General features: G+C 45.5%; 4 protein-coding genes across 7 annotated transcripts; all 4 read right to left on the bottom strand.

Moving 5' to 3' along the window:
- Positions 1-1,977: 1,977 nt before the first annotated feature.
- On the bottom strand, positions 1,978-3,216 carry LOC112890947 (protein CURVATURE THYLAKOID 1A, chloroplastic-like). The gene is made up of 5 exons (XM_025957833.1): positions 3,070-3,216; positions 2,840-2,937; positions 2,635-2,742; positions 2,461-2,532; positions 1,978-2,216 (listed from the first exon to the last, which is right to left on the bottom strand). Exons 1-5 carry the CDS (start codon positions 3,179-3,181, stop codon positions 2,151-2,153), a joined length of 456 nt encoding a protein of 151 aa, XP_025813618.1. The 5' UTR covers positions 3,182-3,216; the 3' UTR covers positions 1,978-2,150.
- A 262-nt stretch (positions 3,217-3,478) lies between these two features.
- Positions 3,479-7,504, bottom strand: LOC112890945 (carbon catabolite repressor protein 4 homolog 3-like). Of its 4 annotated transcripts, none has more exons than XR_003228364.1 (14): positions 7,122-7,504; positions 6,609-6,772; positions 6,437-6,502; positions 6,303-6,355; positions 6,127-6,208; positions 5,789-5,869; positions 5,501-5,593; positions 5,195-5,227; positions 4,941-5,017; positions 4,743-4,854; positions 4,570-4,655; positions 4,418-4,502; positions 3,884-4,256; positions 3,479-3,671 (listed from the first exon to the last, which is right to left on the bottom strand). XR_003228364.1 is itself a non-coding variant. In XM_025957829.1 (13 exons), exons 1-13 carry the CDS (start codon positions 7,414-7,416, stop codon positions 4,095-4,097), a joined length of 1,389 nt encoding a protein of 462 aa, XP_025813614.1. In that variant the 5' UTR covers positions 7,417-7,504; the 3' UTR covers positions 3,731-4,094. The 4 variants fall into 4 exon arrangements, 2 of the variants coding, with proteins under 2 accessions (XP_025813614.1, XP_025813615.1); XR_003228363.1 differs by having other exon boundaries at positions 3,479-3,717; XM_025957829.1 differs by lacking the exon at positions 3,479-3,671 and having other exon boundaries at positions 3,731-4,256.
- Positions 7,505-7,984: 480 nt separating this feature from the next.
- Positions 7,985-14,474, bottom strand: LOC112890943 (asparagine synthetase [glutamine-hydrolyzing] 2). The gene is made up of 14 exons (XM_025957828.1): positions 14,223-14,474; positions 12,897-13,035; positions 12,502-12,597; positions 12,218-12,359; positions 11,168-11,263; positions 10,663-10,757; positions 10,041-10,202; positions 9,793-9,873; positions 9,488-9,709; positions 9,161-9,295; positions 8,973-9,053; positions 8,797-8,883; positions 8,606-8,713; positions 7,985-8,503 (listed from the first exon to the last, which is right to left on the bottom strand). The coding sequence occupies exons 1-14, from the start codon at positions 14,300-14,302 to the stop codon at positions 8,252-8,254; spliced, it is 1,776 nt and encodes a 591-aa protein (XP_025813613.1). The 5' UTR covers positions 14,303-14,474; the 3' UTR covers positions 7,985-8,251.
- A 3,755-nt stretch (positions 14,475-18,229) lies between these two features.
- Positions 18,230-20,499, bottom strand: LOC112889618 (transcription factor TGAL3-like). Its single transcript, XM_025956343.1, has 7 exons — positions 20,397-20,499; positions 20,212-20,282; positions 19,907-20,113; positions 19,739-19,819; positions 19,566-19,625; positions 19,280-19,409; positions 18,230-19,189 (listed from the first exon to the last, which is right to left on the bottom strand). The coding sequence occupies exons 3-7, from the start codon at positions 20,084-20,086 to the stop codon at positions 18,519-18,521; spliced, it is 1,122 nt and encodes a 373-aa protein (XP_025812128.1). The 5' UTR covers positions 20,087-20,113; positions 20,212-20,282; positions 20,397-20,499; the 3' UTR covers positions 18,230-18,518.
- Between the last annotated feature and the right edge of the window lie 1,900 nt (positions 20,500-22,399).

A 22,399-nucleotide genomic window follows, 5' to 3' on the forward strand; every position in this document is an offset into this window, starting at 1 on the left:
TGTGTAAAAATTGAATCACGCTCTGTTTTTTACCATTTAAATGGCGAACCATTTACAGACTAAAAACATGGTTGACCTTTATTTATTTATTAGACGCCGTTTAGATGAAGACTGGTTGCAATATTGCGGTTTTTCTTCCCTCAGCGATCTCATGGCCCCAACAAATTATTTAGCAGTGGTTTCTTTCATCATCTTAGTATTTTAGCAACTTACTCCGGAAAGTTAGCCCGCTGTGTGTTGCACGCCTTATGGGCATTTTGGAATGATCTTCCATTAAATCAGCGCCGACGATCCAAGTTGAAAATGTGGTCACGATTACAAAGACTTTGAGAATCTGGCTTGTGTGTGTCATGGCCTTATGGATTGCGCGGGACCACTAGGAGTTGTCTTACATCCTTTTTTGATTGACCAATGAACGAAGTCTTGGTTCAGATGGCATCCTTCGAGCATTCCGCGAGGTATGGATGGCCATTACAGCAATGCTCGCTTCCCCGTTCAAGTCTAGAATCATGCAACTTCGGTAATTATTATTTAGAGAAAAGAAGGGAGAGAGTTCAGAGTCTTCCTAATACACCAAGGTGAAAGGTCTTGCCAATGAGATGGTAGCTGCTAGAAAAAAAAATCTTGATAATGTTGATATTATTGGCTACATCTTCAATTGATTAGATACATATTATAATACGTTTGTATCTTCTATGTTTGTGAACGACAACCTTACCTTCAAACACCAAACATAATGATAGTGGTAGAAGATTTTGTTCTTCTATAAATATATGAAGCCTATATTGAGATAATAAAAAAAGATACATAGATCAAATGATTTGGAGTCAGTATACAAAAGTTATGATGATTGAAAGATGATTTAAAACTATGACATCTGGTTTTCATAATAGAACCATCATGTTTTGTCCGAGTTAGGAGTTATAGATTGATTTTAAGTCAATTTAAAGCATGTTTCTTAATGTATTATAACTCTACAAAGGTAAGACTTCGTCACCCTATAAATATATTTAATAAATGTACTATTTTTTTACCTTCTACCTCTTCCCCTATTGTTCCAACCTCTACATGTTGTTCATCTTCTAATCCGACAACCAGAGGTGGAACCATAGAATAAAAATACTCTATTGACATATTTCTTTGCTTTAGAAAAATTGTGACTGTATCCACACCAACATATTCATTATATCATATTCCACAACACCTTTCTGCCATTGTACAGGTATGAAATCCTAATGATAGAAAAAAAACACTCGTTAAAGTAATGGTTTCAAAATGAATTCTCAGCAAACGGTTAGGAGAGGCATAAGTTGTGCTCGTCGGAGTATTGCACTTGAGAATGGTCCGGCAATTCAAGATTATACATATTGGAGTATTGTAAATGAGGTCTAATAATAAGTGTCAAAGATGTACACACTAAATATCAACAGCGCATTGCCAAAACAAATGTGGATTGACTACATTTATAAGACGTAGTCTAGGTTGAAAACTCTTCATGGGTGGGCACAAATGCACTAGATAAACCTCAAAAGCGTATCTTGATGGATATGTATGTGTGTCTTCAGCATAGAGAAAGTTATAATTTTACTTTTTAATTATCTACTAATTTGCTTCTTCACTTTTAGAGGAAGTTATAAGATTATTGTTCTCTAATTATAATTAACTGAACGAAAGTGCACTATTTGAATTAGTTCTATTTAATAAAAAATTATTTCTTTTAATTCTATCTATCTTATCATCTATGGGAACTCATGGATATTTGATTGATCAACTTCCGAAGCACTTGTCCTTTGACAACAACTGCTATTTAGTTTGGTAGACAATTTTTGATTTACATTACAATTATACCTTCTTTCTAATGGTATATCATAGATTAAGATTTTCTAGGTGGATATAGATTACATGCAATCTGCCTTAGTTTATGTATTTTGTATGTAATATGTATGTATGTAATATGTGCTAAAGGAAGACACAAAATAAACAAACTGGTAGTGCGATATATTTGAACTACAATGTTACTGCACAACATAACAAAGCTTCCTTTGTATACAGATATGTAGCACACATGGGCAGTACTCAAACAGAGGGTTCTCCCATTAGATATCTTTTTCCCACAAGAAGAAAGAACCACCCAAAATTCTCCAAAATGTTTATTCCGTTCCGGTGATCTTTTTCTTCAAGGTCTCAATGTCGCTAGCCAACTCTTTCCGGCTTTCCTGCAATCAAAAGAAAGAAGGGCATATATTTCAGTAAGTTGCGCAGAAATGCACACACTACCAGTGCAAGAAAAACAGCTAAAGAAGTTGGAATTCATTAAGCCAAATGTACAAGGATTTTATTTGCGCTCTCTCTCTCCCTCTCTCTCTCCCTCTCTCTCCATGCCTTCACAATTCAATATTTCTAGTGCAGCATTAGCTCTCCAGCCGAAAGAAATATATATGCTTGTTGGACATTGGTTACCTTGAAGAGGAGGTAGCGGTACACGAACCAGCCGGTGTAGCCGAGCCCAACGAGCTCCATGATCTTGGGGAGCTGCTCCATCGACCACACATGGCCGGATTAGCCCAGATTCAACCACAGCACGCACCAACACATACAAAAAAGCAAAGTACATCACGGAGGCTAGCTACGTACCAGCGGCACGGCGTTGATGGCGCCGACGACCACGGACGTCAGCCAGAGGGCGACGATGGCGCCGCCGCCGTACAAGAGCACGGTGGGCTTGTCCTCAACGGCGTCCCACTGCGTACATGTGTGTCAGAGGCACGTCACATTGCCTCACGTCCCTTGTACGTAGGACAGATGCACCGGTGCGCAAGGGACAGGATAGCACGCGTACCTTGGCTTTGAGCTCCTCGATGAGCTCGTCGCCGGAGGCCGAGGTGTCCTCGGAGGCGGCCTTCACGCGGAGCAGGGAGAGCCTCGGCGCATCTGCAACTGCAATCAACGCCGCCGCCGCCAGAGAATCGCCAAAAACCACCGGTGATTAGTTCTTCCGAAACCGTTAGGTGAATCATCTGCGCTCTTATTAGAGAAGAAAGCACCCCCAGCCAAGTAACAGTAAGTTACCTTGGAGGCGGAGCTGGCAGGCGCTGCGGCGCGGGAGGAGAGAAGCGGAGCGCGGGGCGGCGGGGAGGCGCGCGCCGCCGAGGAGCGCCACGGAGTACGCCGTGGCCGCCATGCCGGAGCACCAGCTAGGCAGCTACCCTTATCGCTACGACGGCTAGCTGAAGCGGCTTCTCTCGGCCTCTCGTTTTTTTCCCGCTCGCTCTCTGGGTCTCTCGTTGCTGTGGCGTGCTGTGCGACCAAAGTGGAACGGTTATTGTGCACGAATGCCTGGGTCGCGCCCTGCTGTCCTCTCGCGCTGTGTGGTGAGGGCACACGTGGCCGGATGCTTGGCTCTGATTGGCCGGCCCCCTATCTTCAAAATCCATGGATGGCCTCTCATTCCCGGGCCTGATTTTGGGCGCGCTTGGTTCGGTGCATATGGCCTGGCCTGGCCGGCTAGATGCAGGATCAGTCGATGCTCTCGGCAGCAAACCAAACGAGCCATTTGTTCCGAACGGGAGGGAGCAGGCCCCCACCTGGCGCGCTGTTTTCTTGGCTAGTCTAGACTTTGGGCATTTGTTCTGATGATGGCCATTCAGCATGTCGCTTTCGGTGCTACCATCCTAGCCAGTTAACCATTGAAGTGCAGAACCCGGCGTACAACATGTACTGTAAGCAGAGGTGTACAAATGAAGGTGCCAGTTAACTTCCGTCAGTACAGCATGCAAAAAATTATCATGTTGGAACATATTGGTCAACATTTTCGTTGACACATCTGATGCAGAATAAATCCAGCAACTAAATTGCTGACTATATGGTTCTTCTCGTCACATACCTGGTTCTGCTCCGCGTTTGGGACAATGGGGAGCAGAATGTCCCTCCCCTACAGAAGCTACACAACAAAGGTATCGGCGAAATTCCTTCTGTACTGAAGGAGAACTGTTTAAGGATCTTGGCAGACGCAGTGTAGTTTCTCGTGCATCACGCTCCCAGTTCTCCAATAATGTACCTTAAACCTTTTTGACCAACTGGATCACTTGGTCACTTCAACGGGCCTCACCATCTGAGGGGTAAACGTGTTGCCCTGTGCACACTTCTTGCACAGGCTCGTCATCTTGCTCAGAATCATCTTCTTCCTCAGAATCATCTTCAAGTGATTCCGTGAAGGCGAATTCAGCAATAATGGGCAAATGATCACTGCCAATTTCCTGATAATTTTTATGGCGCATGTTAGAAATTAAATATGGTCTGTACATAGAAGCGGAAAAGAAAGATATCATGTTCAAGCCTCACTGAGTTTAAGCTTACAATATTGTTGCACCAAAGGAAACATTTAGAATACTACAAGACATATCAGATGAGGCATTACCCTGGTTGGTAGACACCTTGTTCTCCTCAAAACACCTATAGGGAACGTGTCCAAAACCTTGGAGCATTCAAGTCCATGAGTGTACCTTCAATAAAGAATCTTAGTCATATTATGTGTGTTCAGGGAGCTGCAGACAATATTTAGAGGCATACCACAAATAATCCACCGTGCCAAGAAATTTCTTGTGAAAGGAGGTTGCCAGAGGTTCACCATGAAGACCCCTATTGTTTGAATTTCCCTATAATGATTAGCAATTAGTTTCATTTAAAGGCCTAAATATACATAAAAAAATCGGTGTGCTCCAGTTTTAGTTACAAAGTGGTACCTTTAAATTAGCATATGAACTACTGAGCTTCAATGGATGTTCAGCGACCATGACGTTTGAATACCCGGTCGCGTTTCTCACTTCTTCATCACTCCATTGGTACTTCAGTGAACTATGAAAAATATTTAGATAATTCTTCAATAAATTTAAAGAAAAAAGATAACTGCCTTCTAGAATATCTAAATTCAGACTGCTGACCTACAAAGCTCGTATAGATCAAATTCAGAGCTATCAAGTCCAGATAACTGTCTTCTATCATGCAAAGAAATGTTCAGCTGGTGACACAAAAATCAAACACGATGCACATGGCAGTTAAATTTTGTAATAACTAGGGATAACTACAACTTCTAAGAAAGTACTACCTCCAGTCACGAAAGCTAAGCTGCAAACAAGTAATTAGCTTGTCTGAAGCGACAAGCATTCATGACTAGAGGGAATATGCCTCACTCTACCTTCATTGTCGTCAAGAATTTGTAGATAGCACTCTGCTCTCAAAGGAAACAAGAAAACAAAACAGAAGAAATAAAAATGTCAGCAACATATCAGAAAGGCACACACATTCTTCGAATTAGATATCATATTAAAAACTTAAGATGGCCTAATTGTACCACACTACCGCAGCACATAACTAATTTATAGCATATCACTAATGAATATTTGTGTGTTTACATTGCTGTTGCATAACAAGATACTTGCTGCACATAATTTTGTTCTATAATTAAGAGAATCATACATGTCAAGAGGAAATAGAAACATACATCAGGCGTGCTGTTGAAATCACCAGCAAGCACAATAGGAATTTTATCCCATTTTTCAGCAAGAGCATTTGCCTTCTCAGCTAGCAAGCGAATCTGCAGGGAGGAGAACAATGAATTGGGAAAAGTTCTGGGTACTGAAATAGAAAGTAACTTATTTTATGCAGAAATGTCAAAACTATACATTCTATTAGCATCAGACCATCAGTAAATATGAACATATCCATATGAATAGGGATATGTATAAAGGATATAAAGGGGAATAAATGGGGCTGAAGTAAACTGATATACCTGGCCTAATTTTACATCACCCCTCTTTGGATTAAACAAAACATGAATATTCCCGAGAACTAATTTGTGTGCTCCATTAAGCTGAACAAACAGAAATTGAGGTTAATATATCAGCAATAAACACTGATTATTTGGCAATAAATTGACAAAGAAAGCTGCGGAATTAGCAGATTTGACATGTTACGACAATTAGGAAACAGTTTCTGTAATTAGTAATATACAGATTTTATTGGCAATTTCGTTTAGCAAACATACAATCATGAGTCAAATTGAGGTTCGCAGCACAGGACTGGCATATATGCAATTATTCTTGAACTAACTAATGCTAATCCAAGTACCTCAAAAACACATATTTGAGCAACATTATTTCGGAGATCGAATTCACTAAAGTCAATACTATCTTCCTCAAGCAGATGTAACCTACATTTGGAAACAAAGAAAGATGATGAAAATAACACTTTATTCAGATCAATGGAATTATGAATATAAGAAATGGCAAATGCATCATTCATACCGTTTTGACTTCCAAAACATGGCACATCCATCTCTAGTATCTCCAGTTCGCCTCTGATGATCACACAATTGTCGCTTAAGAACTGAAACACAGCAATATTTGAACGGAAGCATCTTTGTGGAGAAGTGGTGTACCTGAAATATACCTTCATACCCCCTGCTCTTCATTCCTGCAGCAATGTCCTGAAACCTATCCACCTCCTAACTTCCCAATATCAAAGTGTTTTTTTCAAAAAGATTCCAATATCAAAGTGTTATGGAGTAGAGTGCAATAATGTCATCATCAGCATGGAGACTAAGTTCTTACTTGAAGACACACTAGGTCAGGGTCCCAGTGCCTAATGTCACGGATAATAAGCCGCCTCCTTGAATCCCACCTCATTGCATCCCAAGGGACATCCTGATAAAGGTCAGGATGGTTCCTTGCATTGTAATCAGCCAAGATGTTGTACGACATGATTGTGCAGGTGTCTAGGAAAACAAAGTACAAGCACTAAGCTAACCATGCAAGAATGTCTTCCATCATACAAGAACATAGTTCCACAATAAATAATACGTGCCAGTGTAGCTTCATGATAAACGACCAGAAAAATATCACAGCTTTGGGGGACAACAAAGCACTGATTCGTACAAATTTTCTTGCTTGCACTAATTGGGTAGAAAAATATCCTAGGCAGTTCCTAGTAGTAAAACTATAACAAATAAGAAAGCAACATGGCAACCACTCAGGCATTTAGACAAACACTTGGTGAGCATAGGTAACAGTCAGCTATTTTCTCCAAAAATTAAGCAACGTCAGATTAGTAAACGCGACGAATACCTCCGGAAGTGGAGGTAGAGGCGTCCTCCGATGAAAGCCACCGCCGCGAGGAGGGCAAGGCAGGCTGCGGCGGGCGGAACTGCCGCCAGACGCGACCAAGGGCACGCTCCGGGGCTTGCCAGCGGCTGCGTTGGTCGCGGGGCGCGGCGTTCTCGGTGGATGCGCGCCACGAAGATGTGCTTCCTGGTGCGGGCGGCGACCGGCCTCGCTTCCTCGGGGGGCGAACGGCGGGCGCCGGCGGCGAAAGGCGCGCGCGCGGGGCGGCGGATGATGCCATGGCGGCGCGGCGAGACATGGCCGGTTGGGGGAGGCCGGGAGGGAAGGAAATTGATGATGGGCTTGCTTTGTGTTACAGCTGTCGGATCTGGGCCGGTGTCTTCTGATCGACGACCACAATGCTCTACAGAATTTACACCACCAAAGCGATTGGGTTCCACGAGAATCTAAAGTGAAAAATATCTTAGAAAAAATCTTCAACAAGTTGTCCCAAAAGAGAATATTCAATAAATCACACGGTCGTGTGCTTAGAAAAATAAATACTTTCCTTTGTGTCATTGTGTGAAAATGTGAAATGTGTTCTACCCTCGCAAAAAAAGGGGGAAATTCAGGTGTCACATAGCCCATGAAAATTAGATGCCATCAGAGTTCATATCAACTCATATTATCTGTAAAAACTCACAGCTATATGTTACGGTGTCGATTTTTTTATTAAACGCTACTGGAATGACTGGGAGCGATCCAGGACCCCTCTTTTATTGGTTGTTTCCTATAGTTCAATCACCGTTACAGATTAAAAGAAATGAAAATCTTGGATGAACCAAAGAAAAGCTAAACTAAACTGCGCACACAAGTCAAACAATCTGTGAGGTGAAAATTGGGAAACTACATTAACCACTGCAATCTGCAAATTTGATGAACCACAAAAGGAGATCAGTCACATGGACAAATATTTACAACGCTCTGATCAGTGCATAAAACAAACAAGCAGTGTGTACGATGCCAAGCATGGAGCACGACCGGCTATGTCTCCATGGCTGGGCTGAAGGAAGTTGCAACATGACCTGAAAAGAAGCTGAAATAACTAGCGAACAATCTTCTTTGTTCGAGCATTCTTATGAGCCAACAGAAGCTTAGACAGCAGTGGCTGAAGCAACGGGTTTCACGAGGTTTCCACCAATAGCTGGACGAGGGCTGTTATCTGAAACTGGATCGATGGCTGCAGGAGCTTCCCCTAGAGTATCTTCGTACGCAGCATCATGTACACCCAGAGCAGCACGGCCAGATGGATCAAGGTTCTTGGACCAGGCCGCGTCCCATTCAACAGCTTTGGCGGTGCTGCATGCCACACTTGGACCTCCAGGGACAGTTGACCTTGCCGCGGGCTGTAATAATCAAAGGGTTATGTAGGCGAGCAGATGCATTGTTTCAGGCTGAAGATTATTCTAAACCAGTATAGCATTACAAGAGCAAAGTAGCTTACAGACCTTGGGGAAGAATTTCTCGAATATCATTCTATAATAGTATCCTTCTTTTGTTGTGGGTGTGTTCTCTGGGTAAACAAAACTAGCATTCATCATCATGGAATCTGAGACCTGAAACATAAAGAATAAACATCAACAGCAAGTCCAAAAGGGGCCAACTACTTGAGTAGTTCATCAAAGGAAATACGACATACATGTTGACTTGCATGGTCCTTCAATCCATCAATCCAACTATACCCAACACCATCACTGAACTGTTCCTTCTGCCTGTATAGAATGTGCTATTCAAAGAAAGTAAAACCTACATAAGTTGCCACATCTAGGATTTACAAAGTAAAACAGTCCAAATAACAAGAGAAACTTCTCCAACCTTAGGTAAATAGGGCCTCTTCTCATCGTCGAATGCATTACGGATAACCCACTTCTCAATCCGACCAAGGTCACGTCTTATCTAAAATTTACAGGTAGTTACAAGAAAACGATCATGCTGATTAGAACCAAAGAAATGTAATACCATGAAATTAGATCCCTGAATTGTTGTAATACATATCAACATACCATCTTCCATTCAGGATCGATGTCCATTGCTACATCGATGAAACTCTTGTCAAGGAATGGAACACGTGCCTCAACACCCCAGGCAGAAGTTGCTTTGTTTGCTCTCAAGCAGTCATATAAATGTAGAGCTTTTATCTAAAGAGCAGGGAAAATATCTCTTGTAAGTACATCTAATTGCAATGCTTATGTTTAATTAAATGAATGACTATGCAACTGAACTGAATGAAGCAATATGTCTGCGCTAATCAGCTGTAAATGCTTCAAGAGTACTCTTTATTGGCTTAAATTTTGGTGCAGCAACATATTTCCAGTGAAAACTTCCATTACCTTCCGACATGTTTCCTCATGGAATTCCTTCTTGTTTGGTGCCTTATGAAAATAAAGGTATCCACCAAAAATTTCATCTGAGCCTTCTCCAGAAAGAACCATCTTCACCCCCAAAGATTTGATTTTACGTGACATCAAAAACATTGGGGTACTTGCTCTGATCGTCGTAACATCATATGTCTCAGTATGGTAGATGACTTCTTCCAAGGCATCAATGCCTTCCTGATATTTTGGTGACAACAGTACAAAAGAAAATCAAAGAAAGTCTTTTTTTCTGATGTACAAAGATAAATCAAATTGAGAACCTGCACTGTAAAGTGGAATTCATGATGTACAGTGTTGAGGTAGTCAGCAACTTCCCTAGCAGCTTTAAGATCAGGAGAACCCTAGAATGAACAAAAACAAAAGAATTTCATCACATTTTTCCTCTGATAAATTATTCTCAGTAGATATTCTTTATGCTTGTAAAAGTACTAAGCAACAAGGAAACAAACCAAAACTGGAAAGATGACCAAAAACGATGCTCAGCAATGAGGGTAAACAAGAAACTAACCTTCAAGCCGATACAAAAGGTATGCAGCTTGTTTCCCCACTGGCTTGCAGCTTTTGTTTCTTCTAAGTGCCGTGAAGCAACAGATGCAACCAAAGAAGAGTCAAGTCCACCAGACAAGAGTACACCAAATGGCACATCAGTCATCAGCCTCTTGATAACAGACTGCAAATTTGTAAATAATGTAAGATGACATAAAGTAAATGATATTAGTAAGAAAAACAATTTAGAACCAACCAGCATGACTATGAACATGTCACCTATCTAAAGTCTTAATGCAGAAAGCAACATACTGAGCCATCATTGACTACAGAACGACACATCACACTGGAATTAATCATTGTACATACAAAATCAACTGATATACAAATAAACAATTGAGCATTGCCTAACTAGAGGCATTAGTACAGCATATAAGCATGAAACAGAGGAACAAAATTAACAATGGATTAGCATGAACATGAATATGACATACATAAAACATATCAAATGCATGATTACTATAGGCATCAAAATTCAAAAGATGTGGAAGTGAAATAAGGAGTGAAAAGAAAGATGGCTGCATAGACTGTATCAGTAGGTATGAAAGTAGAACACGGTAACAGCCTAACAGGAAGGAACATGCCTTCTCAAACATCTCTCGGAGGAGGAGAGCATTGTAAGGGGTTGAGGGAATGCTCTCTGAAAACCATGGTGGGTTGTACCATCTCCTTAGTGCACCTAGGGAGGATATAAACAGGTTAAAAGGCAAAACAAAAAGAAATTTCCAACATAAGTAATGTCTCTGATTGTAAATAAGTCCATTAAGGATTTATGTTGGTCAAACTTCTTAAACATTGACAATAAATATCTAAAAGAATATAAAGATTGACAACAGAAGATTGATGACTCTAAATTCACCATGAAACTTACGTTTATGATATATAATTCTTGCTATTTTCTATATTTTATCTCTACAGATGCTATTTGTCAAAACTGTTATATTGGACATCATGTCCACGTCCTAATGAACTATAAAAGTATCTGTGATAAGAGGAAATAGTAGCTTAGATTGCTTTTTTTCCTTCAGGATCCGATAACTGTATTCTGGTATTATGGCTCAGATGGGATTGTCAGCTACAAAAGTCAACCTGTTTTGCTGGAGTACAGGTGTCCAGGTGGGAAGGCTACAAAGCGTTCACAATCGTCACTCAATGCCTTCATCTCTGAAGAAAACCAAACTGACCCTGAAAACATAACACACTACGAATTAATGCTATGTAGCAGCTACATGAAATTTGAAAAAGACAAACTGAAGAAATAATAACAGTTCCTGATGTATCAGAGGAATAGAACACTTCTTCGAACACAAGAACAATAGTTTCCTAAATAACATAGCTGCATAGTACTTTTTATATTTTTAATTCTTTGGCAACAGAATAGACATTAGCATTGAGAATCCTACTTCCAGACGGGTAATGAAAACCAAAAGGTCCATAAGAGCCACTCTTAAACTGTGTGGTTGTCTCAAACTCCAAACTGTTGCCTTGATTTTTACATTCAGTAACCATAAACTATTGACATTTCATGGACATGTAGATACCAATCTTGGTCATAGCCCATGTTCCTATCTCCAATAATACACTGTGCCAATAACCAGTCTGCATGCAGCAAGTCTAACCACCAGGAACAAGTCCAGACAGTACATGCTTGCAAGTACTACTTACGATTTCCAGAAACAAATTCCATATAAAAGCCAATTTTGGCAAATTCTTGTGTATATCCAAACATTAAAAAAATATAGCTTCATATCCTGAACACCAAGTTAGATAATTCCTGTCAGCGGGAGCATTGAATCCCAGATGGTAAGATCTAGAATTTGCAACTGTTAGCTCTTTTCAAATTATTACAGGAATGGACAGAAAATGGTGCTTCTGCTATTTATTTACTATGAGATGAGCATTCAAAATTCAAATTTGAATAAAACGTTCTGTGCAGTTTCTCAAGCTACTCGCAGTAACTGGCTGGCTGCAACCAGGAATTTGGACCCTAACCTTCAAGCACTGATTGACTATGGCAACAGTAGTACAACAAAACAAGCGATTTGCAAATTTCAGAAAATAAATTTTAGATGGATAAACATTCACACCCCTAAATTTCTGCAAAGGACAAAAATTGAATGAATTATTCGCTGTACATACCATCAAGACCCCATCCCATGTATAAAGGGCAGATGCCAATAGCATCACGGGCTGCGATGAAGGTTTTATCACGTGTATCAAGAAGAACAAACGAGAACATGCCATCCAACATATCCACGAATTCTTCCCCATATTCTTCATACTGTGTAAAAGCAAGATTAAAAGGTATCACTGCCAGGATTAAATAGCTTATGATGAAGGATGATGCATCGATGAAGATAATCAAATTGTTGGCAAAAGTTATGTCACTGTAAAAGGGTGTAAGAAATAGATATGTGGCTTACGAGATGGGCAATAACTTCACAATCACTGCCAGTTTGGAATTGATGGGTTGTCAACTTTGCTTTCAACTCTTCATGGTTATAGATCTCTCCATTCACCTGGAAATGTGAACCAGACGATAAGATGTTGTCCTGAAACAAATATACAAGAACAGAAACATATTTCCTCTAGTTGGTTTATCTCAAGCAAGACTTCTGGTTGGTTCATAATTATCATGACACATTAAGACGCACTCAGCCCAATGACAACATTTGGAAAACCCCATACTAAACATTTGGAATCAGCTGACAGTTACCAAAAGCAGAACAGTGAAATGAGTCATGTGTTGAAATGAACTCTCCAGTTAGCACAAAGAACTGAGTCGATACTGTATTGTATTTGTAATCCAGATACAGACCGTTACAACAATTGATTTGTCCTCATTGTACAATGGCTGGTCTCCAGATGTGGGATCAACAATAGCCAACCGCTGGTGTGCAAGATAGCAATCCTGGTGGCAGTGTAGACCACTCCAATCAGGTCCTCGGTGCCGTAACCTACAAAATTATGAATTTCATTTGAGAGAGTGCATAAGAAACTTATAAAATGCACCATGCACCATGTATTTCCTAAGAACACAGTGCCCAAAAAAGCCAGAGAAATATTACTCGCTACAATAAAGAAACATCTGGCTCTCAATTCGTAAGAAGACACTAACTTGTTCAACAGCTATTTATTCAAGTAGAAGATTAAGTAAAGTTCAGGAAATTGTAACTCTATAATCCAACAATTGTGTGTTCCCTAAAGATGGAGAAGTTGCTCATAAATCATGAATACTACTCACTTTGATTGCTTCTATAAATTGGTTTAAACTTCTCATTTTTTCTCTAATCCAAAGCCGCTGTGGAACTTCTAGGCAATCTTTCTCTTCTGACGTGCTAAATAAGTTGTATCACTTATTGGCAATAAGAAATAACTTTAGTGTAACCTAGTCGGTTCACTTAAACTTTTAATTCACGAGCACATGTTTACATTAACTTGTCGCAAACCAAAACATCCATGCTTTCCACCACAAGCACTACCAACCAAATTCCAGAAGCGTGTTGCTGAACATTAAGCGCATCAGCAGATGCTATATTTTACTTAAATTCAAATCAGTTACATTGAAAAACCATGGACATGCGAGAGCACACGAGAAGTGCATCTGCTGCGGGTGAAACGTGCCCAAACATATCCATTACTACTATCTTTGAAAAACACACATTTATTTCGAACTGAGCACTTTCAGTATACCTCGCTAATTGCGGTCTACAACAAGTCATGAAGGCTACACGTCCAGAATCTGATCACACGACCTCAACTCGACCGGGGCTCAAAAATCAGAACCCGTCAGGCACTGCAACCCATTCCCAAATCATGGGAGACGAGTACTGCACTATTTTGCAGGTTTGACTGCATTGCCCACATATAGTTGTTTCGTTTCGGCTTGCGCGAATTCATGAGAAAATGTTCATCTAAATCAAATCGACAAGTGGCGAACTAAAAATGGCTAGATAATCCAGAACGTCCCCGTTTCGCCAAAACTAAAATACAATATCTCAATCCGTCCAAATCCGCCACCAAATTTCCGTCACCCTCTCCCTATGCGGAGTAGCAAGCCGCCGCCCCCGCGCGCCGCGCGTACAGACACGGAGGAGACAGATGGATACGGGGGATGGCGAGTCGGGGCGGGGGCGCGGCTCACCTGCGCGAGAGCTCGATGATGCGGGAGCGCTTGGCGAGGGATACGTCGGCGACGCCGAGGACGGCGAGGATGCCGCACATGGTGTCCCTGCTCCGGCTCGGGCTCGGCTCGCCTGCCGCTGCTCACCTCCACCACCCGCCCGTCAGCCCCCGTGTCTCTTCCGACCCAAAGCTGAAGGCGCCGCCTCGGGACTCGAAGAGGACTCTCGCGTCACGGACGGCGGAATGGTGGGTTTAGCCTGGGTAGGAGGGGTATCTAATTAGGGCTTTGCAGGGTAACCACGGCATCGCGGCCGTCGGATCTGCGGGTTCGTTGGCTGGCGGCTCTAATTCCGGCCCCTCACCACGAGGCGGCTGGCGCGTTTGACGACGAGCTGTAGGGGGAGTGACATGTGGGGCAGGTTTTGGCGTGGGGTCCGGTGTCATTGGGGTAGGTGGGGTAGACGGAGGTGGGTTTGGATCCTTTGGGTGATGGCGTGGTCAGAATCTTGGACCGGGGCGCGCATGGAGATTCTGCCAGTCCACGTGATGAGGTGGATTCCCGCGGACCCGGACGTGCGCGCCGCCCGCTGGTGCGTTTGAGCTGGCCGTCTCTGTCGCGACTCCGTTGCACGGTTTTGCAACGTGTTCATTTTGTTGGGCATGGCCAGTTGGTCCGTGCACAACCGTTTTACAGCAAGAAAATTACAAATGGTCAGAAGTAAGATCAGACGACGATAATAGCAATCTACTCCCTCTGTTTGTTTTAGTTTTCAATATAAATTAAAATTCTTTAACTTTGATGAAGTTTGTAGAAAAATATATTTACATCATATCAAATGAATGCACTGACATGACATATTTTTTATGATGGATTTAACGAAAAGTGGTAGTGCGTGTTTTTCATAAATCGGATCGAACTAAATTACATTTACTTTACAACTAAGAGAGCATTAGTTTTTTAAACTGCTTTTATTTATACTCCCTCTTATTATAATGATGTTTTGATGTCAGTATGGGTGACAAATATAAATTTAATTGGTACCCTTTGTTGTGGGTACTAATAAAAATATAAAACTTATACTTTTACAAAACTAGTCTTCAATGCTAATCTATTGATTCTAATTTTAAATATCCAATTTGTTGTAGTATTTATATGGCCTTCAAAACATAACTTTAATCAATACTATTTATTACAATATATTTCTAAGGAAAAAACTTTCTAATATAAAAGCAATATGTCATGTAGGAAAACATCCAAATTACTCCTCCTAAGTACTCCGGATAAACCTCTAAACTACATTTTGGTTTAATTTATCCCCACAGTTATGTCAATTGATCTAATTTATCCCTTAATATGATTAATAATTTTTCTTTTTTATTTTTCTACATACAAATGGAGATTTAAGTTAAAAATTTGCATGTGAAAGAAGACACATAACATACATTTATTAAAGAGAAAATTAGTTCCTTGGCCCAAAAAAGTTGTTCATAGTTTCTTGGTCCTCAAAACGTGGCCCTTTCGTCCATTCTGCCTGCAGCTGCCGTGAACCAGCACATAGGGAGCGCGCAAAAAGACCAAAATACCCTTCACGTTTGTCTTTCACCCAAGTGTGATTTCAATCCCATGAAGATTTGGGCGCCGGCTACTACACAGGCCGCCACGGGCGATAGCAATGGTCGGCTTCGACGGGGCCCCACCAGCGGATCCACCGTGTCCACGCCAGAGCGGGGTGGCCCGGCTGATGCTGGTGCTGGCCGCCGGCCGCGACATCCCGGTCGCCGCGGGCGTGGCGCCAAGGCCGGTGCCCCAACCGGCCACCAACCGGACGCGCTCTGGATCCTCCCACCCCTACTCGAATCCCCCTGCCCGGCATGCGCGCGCCACGCGGCCGTCGATTCCCGACCGTCCGGGCGCGACACGCCGGCGAAGCCGTGGCCGTGCCCGGGTTGTTGCCCGGCCTGCCCCCCAGCACCTCCTTCCCTCCCTCGCGTGCCTATAAAAGGTCGAGATCGACCTCTGCTCGCGCCCGAACGGCCGCCGCTCGCCATTGCTGAGCTCGCCGCCGGAGCTTGTGTGGGTCCCCCTCCTCCGACCTCCCTCCGCCCCAACCAACCCCTAGCTAGCTTGCCCTGCACCTCCTGAAGCCCACTGGCTTCACCCCGCCGCCACTCCCCCACCGAAACCCCACCGCCGTCGCCGAGCTTCGGCTCACGCCGGCGAGCCCCTTTCGGCCGGCCCTGACCCCAACCATGCCCCTTCCAATGTAGTTCGTGTCCCCCTCATACTCCCCCACCTTCTTCCCCTCACCGGATTCCGGCAAGAAACCACCCAGCTCCGTCCAAGAGCCAATTGCGAGCACTAAAATATTTTTAGGATCCTTTATGCAAAGCCTGAGGACCTCTCTTTAAGGTTTAGTTTCAAATCTTGAAATTAAAATAGGTAACTTAGACACCTCTTGTACTTGCGCATCTTTTTCATGTATGACCTGAACCTATCTCATATTTCATCCTTTGATTCAAAATCATTGTGTATGTGCGCACTTTGATTGCAATTGTGGATTTATATACAATTCAAATGGTCAGTGTGATGTCATGTGCAAATATATATGACAATAATAATTTCATGCTTCAAAATAAAATTATAACTTATTTTGGTAGATTAATGATAATACGCAGCCTAAAATGCTTGTAGGTCTTTACTGTAAGCTGCTACTGCATTCTATTTAGCGCATGGGGTAAAAACATCATTTCACATTGCTATTAACACCATTAGCTTTTCAAACTAACGGAAGGGTCAAGAACCCAAACGAATTTGGTTTTGAGGTCAAAGAAGCAGGTTCAATAAAAAAAGAAGCCAAGAAACTAAGAGCAACTCTTTTTTGGTCAAGGAACTAATTTACTCTTTATTAAATAGGTTATGAATTTCTTCACTATTATTTTGATAGGCTAAAACATCTAATAATAAATTTATCATTAGAACATATAATTTTGTAAAAATTGATGATGAAAAATTTGTAATATATCTTTTAAAAATAAGTTTTGATGTTTATTATATGCGCACAAAATTTGAATTTAAAACTGCACTTGTGCATGGATAAACAAAAAAACAAATCTTATTACGTGGTAAATTGGACTAAATAATTTGTGTGGATAATTTGATTAAAAAATACTTTAAAAGGTTATCTAGACTTTAGCTATATTTGATGGAAGTAATTTGGACTTTTTCCTATCATATATGATACATACCGCTGTAACTATAGCTGGCGCAGCGTATACTGGCGTTTCACCCTTATTATCATTACGAAACACTTTCAAAACCTAACAATGCAAACTGCTGAAGCATATTGTTTTCGTCTTGATTAGACACCAATAGCTCAATATTTTGATAAGATTTACAGGGCGCGAATTCTGATCGTGATTGGCCATCGAAAGCTGCACGAGCTTGAAATTCATTTTTCTTGCTGGACCACTAATTGTTGTACGATATCCAAAATTCTCAAAGCTAAGCTGGTGCGCGGCTGGTCTGTCAGCGAGGGCCGTGGAGGGAACGCATGATACCACGGCCCATGAGTGCTCACGCGCCCACAAGCCGACTCAGAGCCTCAGAGGCCGGTCACCCACAAGGTATCCAGTGGCAGCGATCGGTGATCAGTTGTCAGTCGCCGGTCGGGCGCGCACGGCGCATGATTGCCGGTGCCGGGGTCCCAGCCGCGCCGTCACGCCGGAACCCGCGGCGCGCGGCCGGCACGCGGGCGGGCGTGGCCTCTGCCTTGCATCCCCGGCCCGCCCGCCCGCCTCGCCTCGGTCCCCACGGCCTGCTCTGCTCCCGCCGCGCGCGAACGGCCGGCGGGACCGGGCGGGCATCCGCGGTCATCATGTCTGAAGCCCGCACGCCACCGTACCTAGAGCTCTTTCCTGATGCGGCGGTGGATAAAAATGACGCAGGAATTCGCCGAAGATTACACGGTGCCGGACCTGCTTGAGAATCGAGACCAGGACAGACAGCAGCGATGTCGGAACTGAAGAAGGTTGTACAGTAGTACAAGTTTCTCCTACAAAGCTCATCAGAATGGTACACAGTCACTACACTAGCCGAGTGGCTGCTGGACTCCCAACACCATGTACGGCCAAGTGCCCGAGTTACCAACACCACCAAGACACGATCACACTACTCTCCGCTACATCCCCGATTTCCAGCTCCAGTCAGACCAGCCGATCCCAAATGGTTTCATCTCAAAGCGTCGCCAGCACGATGCCGTCACGCTCCCATCCACGGTCCAGGCGGCGAGGCGCCATCTGCCGTCCGCCGCGCCTGTCAGTCCCTCGGCCGCGTGAGCCACAGGGAGCTCAGCGCCCGGAGCCGGGAGAAGTAGTCGCTGACGACGAGCAGCGCGCGCGCCGCCTGCCGCGTGGTCAGGATCCGGCGCATCTGCTGCAGCGTCTGCTGCCGGAGCAGGTCCGCCTGCCGGAGGAAGTTCTCCACGGTGGCGAGCTTGCCCATGGCCACGGCCATCTGCCCCATGTAGTTGGTCACGCTCTCGGCGCCCCCCGCCCCGGCCCCGGCGGCGGCGGCGGCGAGCGTGTCCGCCAGCGCCTGCTGCAGGGCCTCCATCCCCTGCGACAGCGCGTCCTCGGCCTGCTGCGACGACTGCTGCAGGCTGCAGATGCCCACCAGCTGCTGCTCCGTCAACGGCTCCACGTGCCGCGCCAGCACCTTGAGCAGCTCCGACGACCGGAACCCGCCCAGCCACATGAAGAACCGCTCCGCGGGGCTCATCCACATCCCCGACAGCACGTGGAACACGTCGGACCGGGTGGCCGCGCCCTTGAGCCGGAACATCTGCTCGTAGTGCAGCATCGCGCCGTCCACCAGCACGCGAAGGTCGTCGTCGCCGATCTGCGCGCCCAGGGCCACGCGGAGGTCGGTCATGTGCCGCTGGTGCTCGTCCAGCCACCGCGCGTACTCCAGGTCGAACGCCGACGCGCCTGCAACAAGGAGGTCGGTCATGTCAGCGTTGCTAATCTATCTCTACACGGATGCCAAGATGAAATCAAATAGATGAGCAGATAATTTGCCTCCGGTGGAGCCTCCATGATCACCGGTGCGTCCGCTTGCAATGAACATCCCCTGCTGCCTTGCCCTCTGAAGCTCCTGCTCAAGCTGCGCCAGCTTAGTCCGGCTGCTCTCCAGCTCCACAATGTACGCCTTCAGAACAAGATCGCGCAATGGTCAAAGAATGTGAGATCCTGAGTATGTACAGTAGTTGCAAGAACACAAGATAGAATGACATGCAAACAAATATAAAGGGGGCTCGTAAATGGCGTAACAAAATGTACAGAAGCTTGTCATTCAAGTGATCACCTTCTTCCTCATCCGGCTTTTCCGGGCCGCCTCGCGGTTCTGCGCAAGCCTCCTCTGCACCTGCCATGAGCCCACGACAGACAGCACAGACCACAAACACTAGCATTAGGCAATGGCATTTGCAACCAAAGGTGACTGCTTTCTCCGCCAACCCATTGAGTTCCAATTCGCACCTTCTGATCCCTGCATGGTCCTTCCTTGGACGCAGCGCACGAATCCATGTAAGCGGCGACGCTCTGCGTGATGGCTCCACCCTACGACGTGCGGCAACAATCACAACGCATGAGGTGATTTCCTGGCAGCAGGCACATGGTAGTACGGACCAAGAAGAAGCAAACCACCTGCGCGTGCTGCCTGTCGCCGCTGGCGTCGTCGGCGTCGGTGCAGGTCGTCTCGGTGAGCGGGCTCGTGACGACGATGCCGGAGTCGCCCCAGTTCTCGAAGGGCGCCGCACCCGCCGCCGCCCACGGCAGGCAGAACCGGGCGTCATCAGCCGCCGCGGCCACCGCCGGGGGCGCCATGCCGAACGAGGGCGCTACTCCTCCATGCTGCATTATCAACGACAACCTCGGTCAGCCACACGGACTCTGCTCAAGAGACCAAAAGAATAGCCTCGTGGGGACACCACCAGTGGCGGTGAACTCACCGCGACGGCGAGCGGCTGCACGAAGGTGGCGGCGGTGAGGTTGCTGGAAGACTTGGAGCTGGGGTTGGGGCCTTCACATCCCGCGATGCGCGCGTGCAACCACCATGAGGAGTTGAGGACAAGGGCATAGATACATCCAAGAAAGGAACAAAATGCGAAGCCAATAAACAAGGGGGTGGCCTTACTGCGCGGGAGCTCGGGGAGGAGGGCGCCGTCCCCGACGCCGTGGTAGTGGTGGTATCCGCCCGCGCCCTGCTCCGCCCTGCACACGAGGCGGGGGCAAGGCAACAAGGCGTTAGCGAGCCGGACGCGCCGGGCCAAGAGAGACAAACGCTCGCGCCGCAAGCGAACAAGACGCTGCTGTTGGTGCCGCGCGCGTGGCACACCACGTGTTGCCATCGTGGCATATACCTACCTGAAGGCGTGCAAAGGATGGTGATGCATCGGAGGGTGGGGTGGACGGCGACAGGGGGGAGAGCAAAGCAGCGGCGGCGGCGGGCAATGTGGCGACGAGGACGGCGGACCACGACGGCTGCTACAGCTGCCGCCGCGCCGTTCACCGTGGATGGATGTGAACAGTGAGGCTAAGCCTACAAGGACGACGCCGGGCACGGCATCTGCTGCCGGTGTTGGTTATAAGGGGATGGGGACGCCGTGCGAGGGCAAGAACACATTGAAGATCTATCAGATTCAGAGCTAGCTAGCGCGCGAGGGAGTTCGACGAAAAGATACGATCAGGACACGTCGATCGATCGGTGCCAGGCCGGTTCCTCCATCAATCAATCCATCAACCATCATTCAGTCCATCGACGATCAAGCGTCAATCAGTCCCGGCGACGGGGAGCGCAGACAGGGTGGCAGGAGGTCACAGTCGCAGGGTCAAGACAGTGGGGTTTTCTGCGTCTGACTGACGAGCGTGGTTGCGTGTGTGGCGACTCCCGGGGCTGGCTGGCACTGGCATGCGCCGCTCGAGGAGGGCGGAGGGTGGCAGTACGCAGAGCCGAGCTGGTTGTGAGAGCACAACTCCAGTAGTGATGGTGACTGTGACCGGAAAAGGCTGTGGGCATCCTCCAACCTGCTGCTCGTGGGTTAGGCGGTGGTTGCATCACCAATTAAACTTTAATTCCTATTTGATATTTGAAAACTAATTAGTAATACTAAATATAGATTAATTATAAAACTAACTGTATAAATGGAGGCTAATTCGCGAGACGAATCCATTAAACCTAATTAGTTCATAATTTGACCATATTTTGCTACAGTAAATATGTGCTAATGATGAATTAATTAGGCTTAATAGATTCATCTCATGAATTACCCTCCATTTATACAATTAATTTTATAATTAGTATATATATTTAATACTCTTAATTGGTGCCTAAACATCCGATGTGATAGAACTCAGTCACCCCTACACCTCCTTGCTCTAATTACTCTAATGATCTCATATGATGGATGGTGTGCACGAGAGGCAGGTTTGTAGGCATTGTTGTCCAGTCCTAGGTTATGGGGAGGGATCAGAGATTTAGAGGACACCGCTCCTCTTTCTTTCAAAAAAGCAAAGAGGAAGTAGATGAAGAGATATTTATATATGGCCAACTGATCCGGCACGAACCCGTTTAGGCACAACCTCATTAAGACACGACAACTAAACATGTGCTGCCGTGCCAACCTATGGGTTGAGGCATTGGACCGGGCATGGTACGGGTGAGTCTTAACCGTGCCGTGTCGGTTTTTCGGGGCCGATTGACCCATGTAAGCCCGAGAGGACGAGCGGATCTCACCGCGCCGCTGTCGTTGAGGGTTGGTGCCGACCGCGCCGCCGCACGCCACGCCATTCACATCGCCGCACGTAGGAAAGGAAGGAGGGGCAGGCGCTGGCACTAGCGTGCAGGAAAGGGAGGAGGGACGGGCATCCGTCGAATCACTAAGGGGGGAAGGAGTAGCTGCGGCCTGCGGGCGCCGGCACTGGCGCACAAGCATAGGAGGATGCACAGGCAGGAGGAGAGGCTGAGAGCAGGCTTGCTACTCCGCGCCGCCGTGAGGGAGGGAAGGAGGTGGCCTGACGCCCACGCCGCCTGGAGGAGAACAGCCGGATGCCAGCCACAACGTTGCAAGAGCTAGGAGAGGGGGGGTTTGCATTTGGGATATGGGAGTTAGAGTTTGGTGATATATATGTTGGCCGGTG

Source organism: Panicum hallii, chromosome 4, assembly GCF_002211085.1.
Source record: "Panicum hallii strain FIL2 chromosome 4, PHallii_v3.1, whole genome shotgun sequence".
Classification (NCBI taxonomy): domain Eukaryota; kingdom Viridiplantae; phylum Streptophyta; class Magnoliopsida; order Poales; family Poaceae; genus Panicum; species Panicum hallii.